We start from the raw sequence: 12,877 nt of genomic DNA on the forward strand, positions 1-12,877 counted from the left end.
GAGGTGAAGGTGGAGAAATAGACAAGGAAGGATGGCCTGAGACACTCAATAGAAGAGGCAGGGGAGGAAGATGTGCAAGTGGTGGACAACTGAATTAGAAAGAGCAGAAATGTAAACCAGCAGTGATTCCTTATCTTGGGCCTGCTAGCTTAATACGATTCTCCTGTCGCTGGTCAAAAGCCCTTCACGAGGAGACCCAATCATTATGTAACAACTTTTGTGAGTCTAAATTGGAAGTGGCTCAGTTCTAAAACGTAGGTTTGAATCTATTACCAGGAGCATGGAGAGCAGAATGTGGATATCAGTAATGAGTCACCTCGCATCTCTGATCACTTGGGGCATTGCTGAGGGATATATAACAGCTCACTATAAACACAGAACATATACATGTCTATCATTTATTCTTCAAGACTAACAGAATAATGGGTTTCTACTATTTTAGTTTACAAACACTATTTAGTCTGGATTATGATCAATATTTTTACAAACCAGACTTTGCCACATAAAAAATAAATGTGATTCAGAAAAAAGTACAGGGGAGCTGGGGATTCAGCTCAGTTGCACCATGCCTGCCTTGCAAGTACAAGGTCCTGAGTTCAATCCCCGGTACCAAAAGAAAAAAAAATGTACAAGGGCTGGAGGTAAGAAGAGCTATGTTTCCAGCTTGGTTCTGTTGCTGTTCAGCTATGGACCTGTTTCGAATCTCTATGTCTGAATTTGTTCACCTGTACAGAATGGCAGATCGGTCCCTTTATCTTCCTTAGTGTTCTTGAATGGATCTCAAGACATAAGTGAAAGTTTAAAAGCAAATGATAGCCATGGCAACAAAACAAAGTAAACAACTGCTTGATATGTCGCATGTAATCATCCGTCTCCATAAAGGGACTTGCTGGCCAGTATTTTAATAAGTATTTAAAGAACATTTATTTGAAACTCTTCAGAAAGGCAATTTTCAGATGGTAGTCTCGGCAGGAGTTCAACAGGAGTCTCAATTCTAGTCTGAATGAACAATTTAATTTTGGCTTGGTGGGAGGTGGGGCTAGGTGAAAGCTGAGCTGCATGTTCTTCAGAAGGCACAAAGCAAAGTCAGCCTCTATTCTAGCAGAGTTCGGACTGGACCAACTGTTGCCCGGGTGTCAGCCCCTTGCCCTATGTCACACTTTAAACAACATCACCGATGTTTTTATCCAAAATGCACTGGAGTTCTGTATGCTTATGTCAAGAGAGAAAAAAACATCTGTCAAGTATCCTTCTTTGAGTTTAGCATTTGCTAGATGTTTCATAACCATTCTATCATTTTATGCTCATGCCTACCTTAAAAGGTGGCAACTACTACCCTCACTTTACAGGCAAAGAAGTAGAGACCCAGACTGGTTATATGACTTTCTCAAAGTCTTATCATTAGGCTATGCCAGACACCTGAAAGACAAGGTCTGGGTTTTCTGATTTTACATCCTATGCCTCTTCTTCTATACTATCACACTACCAGAAGAAAAAGAAGTGCAGTGAAAAGTGTGTGTGGCGGGGGACAAAGTGAGGGAAAAGGATATTCTAACAAAGAATTCACCCATTCTTAATCCATCTGAAATATCCAACTGTCAAAGAATCCGAGTATTATATAAATATTCAATATTAAACCACATTGAATGTAGACAATTGAACTTTGTTGATTCAGAAAGTACTTCCAGATCCTGCTATGTCTTAAGAGTGCTAACAATACTGATTACAGGTATATGAGAAAAGAAAATGCCAGGCCATAAAAAAGCCAGATCACTTGCTTACAAAATGCCAGGGACTTCATGGCTTTTAACAATTTTTATTACACCAAGTCAAGGAAACAAATGGAATATACCAACATGGTCCTGACTCTCTAGGCTTACATTCTAAACATACACTCATTCTCATATCCAATGGAAGGAAATCCATTCAAAAGGCTCTCACCTTTCACCAAATTCTACCATCAAAATCCTAAACAATCATGTATCACTGTGCACAAGATTTTGGGGAGTCACAAGTTCCTCACAAAGCAGAGCTTACAAATAACTGGGGAACATAACTGGTATTTAAATGAACCCCCGCTGGGTGGGACAGACTGCATGAGGCAGTGTGGCTGTGTGGCGGGAGAGAGGTCCAGACCTGTAGCAAACCGCCGACCCTGCTGGGGGTTACCAAAGCCAATGCTGATTAATGCAGGATTCTCAGTTGTCTCAGTGCCTTCACTCCTAGCAACATTAAACCATGAAATAGCTGCAAGCAATCATGTCTAAATAAGGAACCAGTGTTTGAATCTCTAGGAAGTGATAACTTTCCGAAAGGCATTTTTGGGCACTCTAGAGCAGACTGGGATGAAAATTGTACCGGAGGCTGGAGAAAAGCCCAATGTGCTTCACCAGATTGGGCTCTACCACATAGGCCCGCTCTCCTTTGGCCCTCAAGAGTGAGTACAGTGCCATATCCTTGCCAAATCCCTTGTGGCAATACACTTGGGACAGGTAGGTGAGGGTTCGGCGGGCTGCGGGTGCAGGGAAGAGCATCGCAGGGGTGCAACACTGAGAGGCAGGAACCACACTGTACAAGGAAGGACTCAGGCGCCGCAGTTCAAGGAAATAGTGCCGGCCCACCAGTTCCACCAGTCCCATACTATACAGTGAGAAGAAGAGCAGGACAGGCCAGCTAAAGCCTGGGCGACTGGCAAACCTCATGTATATCCAGGTTAGCAAGGGCCCCAGCAACATGCCCACACCGACCCACTCCAGGATCCTCATAGGCTCTGGGTTGATGTAGTGCTGGAGCCTCTCAGGGTGATAGAGCTTAAGATACAGGGCGTCTTGGAGGTGTGGCTCAGAGAAGCGAGCCCGCAGAAGGTGCTCCAAGACTGGGAATATCTGATCTTCTGGAACAGCATCATCTTCCACCATCAGGACATAGTCTGGATTGTAGGTCTGCAGTGAGGATTCAAGGCAATACACGTAGTCTTGCTTCTCTTTCTCAAATGAGTTGGTTGAAGGGTCATCACCATAATCATCCTCGGTTCCCTCGTAGCGGTTGGCCACAGGTACATACTTGGAGAGCAGTTTGGCATCAAAATGGCTCACACTGCGCTCCACATTGCACAAGAAGAGCTGGTATCCCTCACACTGGGGGCCACACTGCTGTAGGAGCCGGTGGAACTGGGACACCACCTGTAAGACGTAGTGGAAGCCAGGCTGCCTGTCAACAGTGATGATGGTGATCACCAGCCAGGGGCGGGGTGTGGCCTGCCAGACAATGGGCACTGAGCCATTAGCAGAGGGCAGCTCCTCAAAGTAGTGGAGTGCAGCTTCCCCTTCTTTCAGACTTTGCTGCAGGAACTCTTGGCTCATTTGGTTCAGATGCCAATTGCGCAGATAGAAATAAGAGTGCAAAAGCCGGTGACAGGCCAGGGGAGCCAGCAGGCCAAATGTCACCACAGTTAGGATGAAGAGCTGGACAGCAGTGCTGCCCCAGGTGAGTCGCCGCAGCCTCCGGAGGAGCATGGCAGCTGGAGACGGTGCTGTGTTCTTGAGGTCAACTCTTCATCATGTCTGGTCCCAAGAATGAACCATCCTGGAACTCAGGACAGAAACATTGCAAGGCAAGCCTAAAGAAAGAGAAAGTAGGGAATGGTAAAGATAGTGTTAAAAAAAAAATTCCAAGGACTGAACCTAGAATATATCAAACCAGAAACTCTAGTTCAAGATTCTTTGCTACTAGATACTGTATTAGCGAACTGTTGTCTGGTTGTTTCTAATGGTAATCTTTACAGCATTCTTATTTTTTCTATGGTAGGGAGACCTTACTGCATCTATGCAAATCCCCATGCCTAAAGACGCTTAGTTAGGTGTAGAGTGTGCCAAAAACTCACCAGCTAGGCAGGTAAGATCATGATTTTTATCTGCTAGCTACATAGTCATGGGTTCTCGGGACACAGTCAGACAGACAGACAGACAGTAGGCCCAGAGAAATATACACATTTAGAGCAAGTTCCACTATACACATACATTAAGTACTTATTGTTTAACTGTGCACAGTAATTTTTGAAAATTCAGGTCTTTTCTGCATATGCCAAACAAATAAAAAAAAACAATACTTAGGATTCTCTGAAATGTCAGTTAATATTGTCTTCAATTCATATTTCTCTTTTTTTCCCCCATTAAATTTATTGGTACATTCAAAGCAAACAATACAGTCACATTTATCATTGGGATCTTGTACCTTTACATAATATGTCTTGGTTCTTGTTTTTTCCCCATACCTCTGCCCTCCCTTCACCCGCTTAACCCTCATAATTCTCTAAGCTCATGCAGCTATACTTCAAATGGTATAATCATTTAGTCCTGACTATTCTTCTATTTTATGTTTATAGAACTATCACAGAAACCCGTGAGACGAAGTATCTCCTATACACAAGCAAACTAGAGCCATAGGCTTTGGAAGGGACAGGAACATCTGGAGGAGGATCTACAAGTAGCTTTTCAATGAGAGAGGAAAGAAGTAAGCAGAGGTGAAGACGGAAGAGACAGTTCCCCTGACTCCAGTCCAGAAAGGAATGCTGTGGGAAGTGAAGACTTGGAGCACAGGCCTGAAGACACTGGCGTGTCGGTGTGAAATCGGCTCTGCTACTTATTGGTAAGAAGTTCCTCACCTTTCTACATCTTAGGTTCCTTGGCTCTGTAATGAAAGTTAATAATACCAACCTCATGGGGTTACTGAGTATTACATGTGTTCAGAAGTAAGATAATGCAGAGTAAAAACTATATATGTATGTGTATATATCCCTATAATCAACTCTTAGGATATCTCAGGAGTAAGTAGGTCTAATGTTCTGATGGAAAACAGACTTGTACCAAACAACAGAATAAAAAGGCCAAAGTCAGTGTAAATCCAGTAAGGTCAATGAAAAACTAAATGTTGTCTGTAAGTATTGAAAGTGAGAGACAAGTTTGGTTTCAGCAACAGAAGCAGATTATAGTAGGGAACCTTAGAGGTGAAAGAGACTACTCTAATCTCTCACCCTAAGTGAGAGTTGTGGATAGTATCCAAGGAAGGAAAGAATATCAGGGAATCCTAGGCTTGTTGCTTTATGGACTAGTAGGGTACTACCTTCTGGTTGCTTCTCCTTCTGATCTTCTCAGGTCAGTGGGATTGCACATCCATGTAGCCTCATCAGTTCCACATCACAACTAGTAGAGACCAAATACTGAAGTGGGCTGAGCTCGTGCTCCTGGTGTAGTGGCATTCCGGTGGCTTCCAGCTTGAACTGTCCTCCCTGTCCTTGCTATTACTGAATGTAAAGCCAGTAAGGTCAATGCAATGTTTACTTGTATTGAAAGTAAACCTCTTCCCTATGAAGAATGACAAGGTTTGTACACATTTGGAAGAAAACAATCCACTTGACAATTATCACAAAGGAAGGGCCATCCAGGAGGGACCTAAATAGAGTCAATAAAATAAAACAGCCAGCCAGGGAAATGCCTGGAAAATACCTACCAAGAAAATGCCAGGGACCCATCAAGGGCTATCACTACCAAGATATGGCAGGCAGGACAGAAATGGGAACGCCCAAAATTGATACGAAGTGACCTTTAATCTCAGGAAATTTTTCCTACAAGGCACAATAAAATCATTAATATCTTACACAAAGTTCTTTACTTCAAAAATATGGTAACAAGACTGCTGCTTCATTGATGATCAGATCTAGTTGAGAGGACCCACTGTCCTCCCTTGCAGTGATCACTGCTTGCTGGGGTGATCAACAGCCCCAAATCATTATAATTTACAATAAAAACATGCATTTCTCACACACAGAACTGTGGATTGTCTGGCCCAACTGGATTCAGATTCAGAATGTCGGTTAGAAGCAAATCATTTGATGTGCCTCTCCTGCTAGATCAAAGTGCAGATAAACAGCCACCTGATATGGACACTCATATCGGACAGAAGCCTTACACAGGCCCAATTAAAACATGCAAGTACCTTTACCCACTTGCTTAAGAATGCAACATATCAAGTTCATGCACCACCCACTGGTAAAAGCAGTAAGATAGGGAAATTCACTCATTCCACACAGCATGGGAAGGGGAGGTGAAGAGTCAATAAAAAAGAAAAGCAGTAGGCCAGCTTCTAGAGCCTCAGGAGAAAAGAAAGGATACAGCAATCTGCTCAGAGAAATTTCTAGAATGTCCTTGTGGCATAAACACCCACACGCCCTATCATGGTACACTGTCAGAGTCAGGACAGGATTCAGTAATACATCTCATTAGCTGATAAGAACTAAGAGTTTTTGAGTTTGATTCTTACATATATGTGACAATCAAGTACATAGAACTCAGGTACATATGCTACCAATAGGAAGCAATAAATACCTTTTATTCTAAATATGTCACAGAAGAAATGTAATTCTCTTACATTAAATTTAAATAAACAGATTTGAATGCTAGAGTACTTTGTAATTACTTTGCATTTTTTAAGTTTATACATAGGTCCCCAAAAAACAAACAAAACAAAACAAAAAAAATTGTGTCAATTCCTAGAAGCCCCTTTATAGTACACTGGTTTACTTTCTTTCCTTCCTCCCACCCTCTCTCTTTTCCTTCCTTCCATTCTTTTTCTCTTCTTCAAGAATGAAGCCTTCATTGTCGCTCATATTACTTGCTCTATGGGTCAACTGTGCCTCTGTTCTATGTTGTCTGTCCTCCAGAAACCAGGCAGAAGGAAGTGCTCTTTTCTTACACACTGTTGGTTTTGTGGCTGACAAAAGGAGACTCGTCGATGACTGGGGAGATACAAACCATCTCAGGAAGATGAAGAAAGTATTTAGATCAACAATGCAATCTAGCACACCCACCTTGGACTATAGGAGCTGAGGGCACATGCTCCATTCAATGGTTAGATGACTGAATTGGCAAGATTCCAGCCACACTGAGTTATGCAGGCGTTCAAGAGCACACCCTTGTTTGCCTTCTAAACCATTTTATTAAAGGATTTAAACAAGTGTGGCCCAGGAGGTGTGGTGTCCATCACCACCTATAATCTGTTTCATTTTGTTAATCTAGTTTTACAACTACTGACCACAGAGGAAAAAAATCTAAAGACATTATTTTTCACTGGTAAACCGAGGATTTTGCTCAGTAATTCTGCCACCTGCCTTGCAAGCACAAGGGGCCCAAGTTTGATCCCTGGTACTAAAAAAATAAAAATAAAAACAAGAATGGAAGATTTTTTCACTGGTAATGTGCAGGAAGTTCTTTACTCCCAGCCCACTCAAGTGGGTGGGACAGAAGGAGGGCCGTGTCAGCATGATCACTATGATGGCTTTTCACAGAATGCCATAGTTACCCACAATGTCGCCTGCTCAGGCTAGCACTCCTTCACTGTGAGCACAACACTATACTCCCAGTTCTTTTCTTTCTTTCCCATTCCTCTCCTCTCTCTTCAATTGTTCTTCCTCTCCCTATTTACACAAGCTCTGTTTCCATCTTTTCCTTCCATTCACTTTTCCTTTTCCCTTCCCTCTTCTCCTTTCCCACTCCTTGGTTCCTCTCCTCATTTGAATATGTTCTTCCTACCTCTCAATATCCATACTCCATTCTGGAGTTTATTTACCCTTTGCCTTTCTCACAAGAGAAACACTGTGATGTTTAAACCTTACACTCCCAATTCTAAAGAACAACTTTTACTTAGTTCTGATCCATGCTTTGTAAGTGCACCTTGACACTCAGCTATTTCCTAAACTGGATTCTGCCTGTTACCACATTAAGGTATAAGGCTCAGGGAAACCAGTAAAGGACAAAGACACAGAAATAAAGATGAACAAGTGCAGTGATAGTCACAGTACACTCGAATACAGCTTCTGAAAAGCTAAAGGCACCATAGGGTGTGACAGGGGAACCCCAGGTTAGGTGTCAGGATTTGAGCATTTAAGAACCGTTCCTGACATTCCCAAGTCCACTGTTCTTCCAGAATGATACCGTCGTTCTCCTAGGCAGTTGGGTCCAAAAGACGTGCAAGTTCTGACTGCATCTTCTATATATAACTACCACTTGTGTCACTACTGCGTACCCCAGGGTTGTGCTAGACCCTTGAATTTATTTCTTCTAACCAAAATGGCAACTCTACTTTTTACGAGGTAAAGGAATTAATTCCATTCAAATTGAAAAAAAAAATGATAGCAAATCAAAAGGAGGCAATTCAAACACAGGACAAACTTCAAAGCCATCTGTTATTCAGGATTCCTTTTGCCGTCTATGGCTTTCTTCATAGCCCTTTTTGCCCCACTGAGAGTTTTAAATCTCTTTTTAATGGATTCAGTTGAATTTATTTTTGATATCCTTCACTGAGGCAGCATAGTACTGTATGCACACGAGAGTCAATGACTGCTAAACAAATAAAAGGCCACCTGAAGTCTTTTGATTTGTATGGGCCCCAATTCTTCAAGTATAAAAGTGGGAGTATTAAAGACCTTGATCACAAAAATGTACAGGGATCAACTTAATTCTAGACAACTGCTGAGCACTTACATGCCAGGCACTATTCTAAGTACCTCAATGATCCTTATAAAAAGCCTATGAGAAGTTATTAATTTCACTGTATAGCTGAAAAAGCTTAGAAACCATTAATTTGTACTGAAGGTGGGGTGTCAAACTTGAACCCAAAGAGACTGGTTCTAGAGTTCATGTTCTTAACCAATATGCACTACTGTCTCTGCAAAGATTGGGAGTCCAGGAAAATCAGCTGAAAAACCATTAGAAATAGTAAAAACAGGGTGGGGATGTAGCTTAACAGTGCAGCACTTTCCTGGTAAACATGAGGCCCTGAGTTCGATTCCCGGCATCCTTCCCACAAAAAAGTAGTAAAAACTATTGGGATGTGGTAGGTAATAGAATCAGAATATAGCAAATATGGCTCTGAATACCTCTAATTATATTTATGCATACAATATATATTTATACTATGCATAAAATAAATGCTTTCACCTAATCAATAAAAAATTAATAGAATAAAAGATCTCAATCAAAATGGAAAAACACTAGGGCCAGGAATTTAGCTCAGTGGTGCTGCCACCTGCCTCGCAAGCACAAGGTCCTGAGTTTGATTCCTGGTACCAAAAAAAAAAGGAATAATACTCAGTTAAAATGCTTAGGAATACATTTAATATGCAGAATGTACATACACACTATGGAATTCTATTAAAGAACTTTTTAGAAACTCATTTCTAGAAAATGGATTCACCTGAGACTATACTGTTAAGTGAAGTAAATGAGATGCACAAATTTAAATATCATATCATTTCTCTTGCATGAGAAACCCACAATATATATAAAGACTAAAAGAAAAGACAGTAATAAAAATAGGTAGATAGATCTTTTGTAAAAGGGAAAAGGGACCAAGAGATGGAGGAAAGCAGCAGGGAGGGGTAGGAAAGAAAGAGGAATTAAGATTTTGTACATGTGTCACCTTCCCTTCAGGGAATATAATCATTAAGTTTTCCAAACATATAGCAATAATATAAAAAATTAAAGAAGTCATTAAGAAATAGAAAAAAAGAACATTTTATCCCCTGAAAGACTCAGAAATAGAAAGAAGTGGCTTTCTCCAAAATTAACCTCTATATTTACCGTACTCTGAATTCAATTTACTTCAAGAAGGAATGGTACAGTTACAAATGAACATCATCATATAAAGTGCAGTCTTTGGAGGTAATATTGGGGTGGTACTTCTATACATTTTTTGTTTTGTTTTTGAGACGAAATCTCAGCATGTAGTTCAGGCTGGCCCTGAACTTGAAGCAATCCTCCTACCTCACCCCTCCCAAGTGCTGGCATGACAGGTGTGCACCACCATGCCCAGAAAATCTTATTTTTGTATCTCCTTTAATGCAGCAATTCTACTTCTAAAAATATACCATGCAGAAATTCCACTTAGACTAATAAAAGTGGACAAGGCATTTTCACATCAGTTTTGTTTGTAATAGAAAGAAAAGGGGAGAAAGATGGGGAGGGGGATAACGGTAGAAAAAAGGGGGAAAGAAAGGAAGAAAAATGGAGAGGGAAGAGAAGACAGGAAAGAGGAAAAGGCAATTAGCTTAGGTAAAAACATTCCAGGTACAGGGAACAGATGTTTAGATAATCATACGAGGGTATGCTATGAAAACTGAAAAAATATAATACCGACAGAAAGGAGGAGGAGGAAGAACAGGAAGAAGAGGAGGAGAGGGAGGAAAAGGAGGAGGGAGTCAGCACGGGCTTAGCTGTGTCTTTTCTACAGACTGAATGTGTACCCTCAAAATTCCTAGGTTAAATGCTAATCCACAAGGTCATGATATTCCGAGATGAGACTTCGGAAACATAATTAAATCATGGGGGTGGATCCCTCACGGAGGACTAGTAAGTACTCTCTTATGAAGAAACAGGAGGTAGCTTGCTTCCTCTCTCTGCTATATTTCCTGTGAGGACACAAAAGGAATCCTGCCCTTTGGTTTGAAACCAAGAAGAGGATTTTCACCAGAACCTGACCATGCCTGCACCCTGATCTTGAACTTCCAGCCTCCACAAGTGTGAGAAACAAATGCTTATTTGCCCATCCGTTGGAAACTGGATAAAGAAGTTCTGGTTTTTCTATAAAATGGAATATTACTCAGCCATAAAGAATGAGAAAATAGATTGATTCATAGGAAAATGGATACATATTGAAGATATACTCCTAAGTGAAATAAATAAGTCCAACATGTGTAAATACCGAATAGTTTCCCTGGTGTAAATAATCTGCAACAATGCATAAGATTCTAATAAGATTACTGACATTTAGAAATGGGAAGAAAGGAGCTAAAGGTGTAGGGAAGGTGGGATGGGTAGGAGAAGAGTAAAAAGGGAAAAGAAAAAAATGTGAGAGAATGAAAAGATGAAAATAAAGTGTTTGTAGATGGGGAGGGGAGAAGGGGGTGAAGGGAGGGCAGAGGTAAGGGGAAAAAAATGAGAATCAAGACTTGTCATGTAGAGGTACAAGATCCCAACAATGAATGTAACTGTACTGTATCCCTAAAATGTACCAATAAACTCAATTAAAGCTGAAAAAAAAAAAAGAAACAAATGTTTCTATTGTTAAAGCCACTCAATCTTTGGGAATCTATTAGAGCAATCCAAACAGACTTCACAGTCTCTTTGGGAAATTGCAAGCTATGTCAATGCAAACTGTAGAAAAACGTGCATAATAAGACCAATTTATTTTTTTAATGTGGAGTATAATTTGGTAAAGGAGAGATGAACAGTATGGAAGATGGAGGTTTCCTGTCTTACCTTCTACATTCCTGCAAAGAACATGTATTACTTTTAGTATATGTGCTGCCAAAGCAAGTACAAACATGTGTTACTTTTATGATTGTTACTAAGCATTCATTTCAACACTACTAAGTCTTGTGCCAGACACTGGGATGGTGAATGTGACAGGCAAGGAGCCTAAGGCTATTTTTTAAAAATCTCCAATTTAATTGTTCCAGTTATGATGTATTAAATTATTATATATATGCAACTGTTTGTGGATTTTTGCAACTTTATATTTTGGTGCCAGGGCTATGATATTTCAATTACTGAAGCTTTATAACAGTTTTTAATATATGAGTAGACAGATTCCGATAAACCAGCATCGTAACTGTCCTGACTTTTAAAAAATTCAACTTTATTGTGTCTGCTATGAACTGTAAGCTAAATAAACCTTTTCCCTTTAAAAGGAAACCTTTATTGAGGTATATTTTACATATGTAAAATGCACCGTGTAATTGTATATTTCAATGAGATTTGTCAAATTTATACACCCATTTAACCACCATCACAATATAAAAATTGACAAAATATTCAAACAATCATCTGGAATTAAAATTATTGAAAACTATCAGGTAGGCCTCTTTTGGAGCAATATATATGTCAGATAATTATCAATGTGTAAATATACTTTGTTTAAAAATCAGTAAGAGAAAGATGCTGTAACTAAATAATGGGCAAAAGAATTAAGGCAATTCACTCTTTAATACACAAACGAATAGATATTGATTCCTAGGGGTAATTAAGACATGCAAATTTTAATGATACCATTTTCTGTTCATATTACTGATTTAAAATTTAAAATGCATGAATATAGAGAACAAGAAAATCTCAACAATCTAGGAAATGAAGTCTTAAGGTATCTATTTTCTCTTTTTTATCTTGAATGTTCTGTAATGAGTTTATACTTTATAAAATCTAACAATTCTCTTCGTATTAGTCTTCTTGCCTCTTTAAGTAGCTCGTGCAGTGGTCCCTAGAAATCTGCTCCTGAAGCATTTTCCCCTACCAGGTCTAGTTCTCTTGGGGAAACACACTCGCGTGCACACTCACACACACATCTGCAGGTTTTGCTAATGGTCCGCATAGTGAGATCATCACTGGAGCCGCCCTGCGGTCCGGCGAGGAGAACACTGGCAGAGCACGGGAAGCCCTGGTCACACGGACAACGAAGAGCTCTAGCACCAAGGGAGGGCGGGCGCAGCGCGGCATCTGCTGTGTCCACGGCCAAGGGCCACAAACGGGCCAGACACATCCAGGAAATCCTAACCCTCGCTCTTCGAAAAAGAATATAAGGGCAAAACCAGAGCCCGCCACTGACCTTGGGCAGTCTCCGCTGCGCTCGGGTCTCAGTTTCTCCACCTGAAGGCCTACACTAGGTGGCCCGTCTCCTTCGCCTCGCTGGTTCCCACCAGCCACCGTTTCCGGGAACTGGGAGGGGTACCTCCCTCCGCCTGGTCACCTTCCCCCGCCCGGGACTAGGAGAAACCGAAGCGCAGCAGCGCCCTCGCGCATCCCCCAGGCCCCAGGGCCGCACGCCGGGG

The 12,877-nt window shown here is 41.0% G+C and overlaps 1 protein-coding gene across 4 annotated transcripts; it reads right to left on the reverse strand.

Moving 5' to 3' along the window:
• Positions 1 to 577: 577 nt before the first annotated feature.
• Pgap4 (post-GPI attachment to proteins GalNAc transferase 4) lies at positions 578 to 12,871 on the reverse strand. Of its 4 annotated transcripts, none has more exons than XM_019206117.2 (3): positions 12,655 to 12,871; positions 5,122 to 5,302; positions 578 to 3,619 (listed from the first exon to the last, which is right to left on the reverse strand). In XM_019206117.2, the coding sequence occupies exon 3, from the start codon at positions 3,513 to 3,515 to the stop codon at positions 2,331 to 2,333; it is 1,185 nt and encodes a 394-aa protein (XP_019061662.1). In that variant the 5' UTR covers positions 3,516 to 3,619; positions 5,122 to 5,302; positions 12,655 to 12,871; the 3' UTR covers positions 578 to 2,330. The 4 variants fall into 4 exon arrangements, with proteins under 4 accessions (XP_019061662.1, XP_019061663.1, XP_019061664.1 ...); XM_019206118.2 differs by lacking the exon at positions 12,655 to 12,871 and adding an exon at positions 5,509 to 5,523; XM_019206119.2 differs by lacking the exon at positions 5,122 to 5,302.
• Between the last annotated feature and the right edge of the window lie 6 nt (positions 12,872 to 12,877).

This window comes from Fukomys damarensis, unplaced genomic scaffold (genome assembly GCF_012274545.1).
Source record: "Fukomys damarensis isolate Sample0158 unplaced genomic scaffold, DMR_v1.0_HiC HiC_scaffold_36, whole genome shotgun sequence".
Classification (NCBI taxonomy): domain Eukaryota; kingdom Metazoa; phylum Chordata; class Mammalia; order Rodentia; family Bathyergidae; genus Fukomys; species Fukomys damarensis.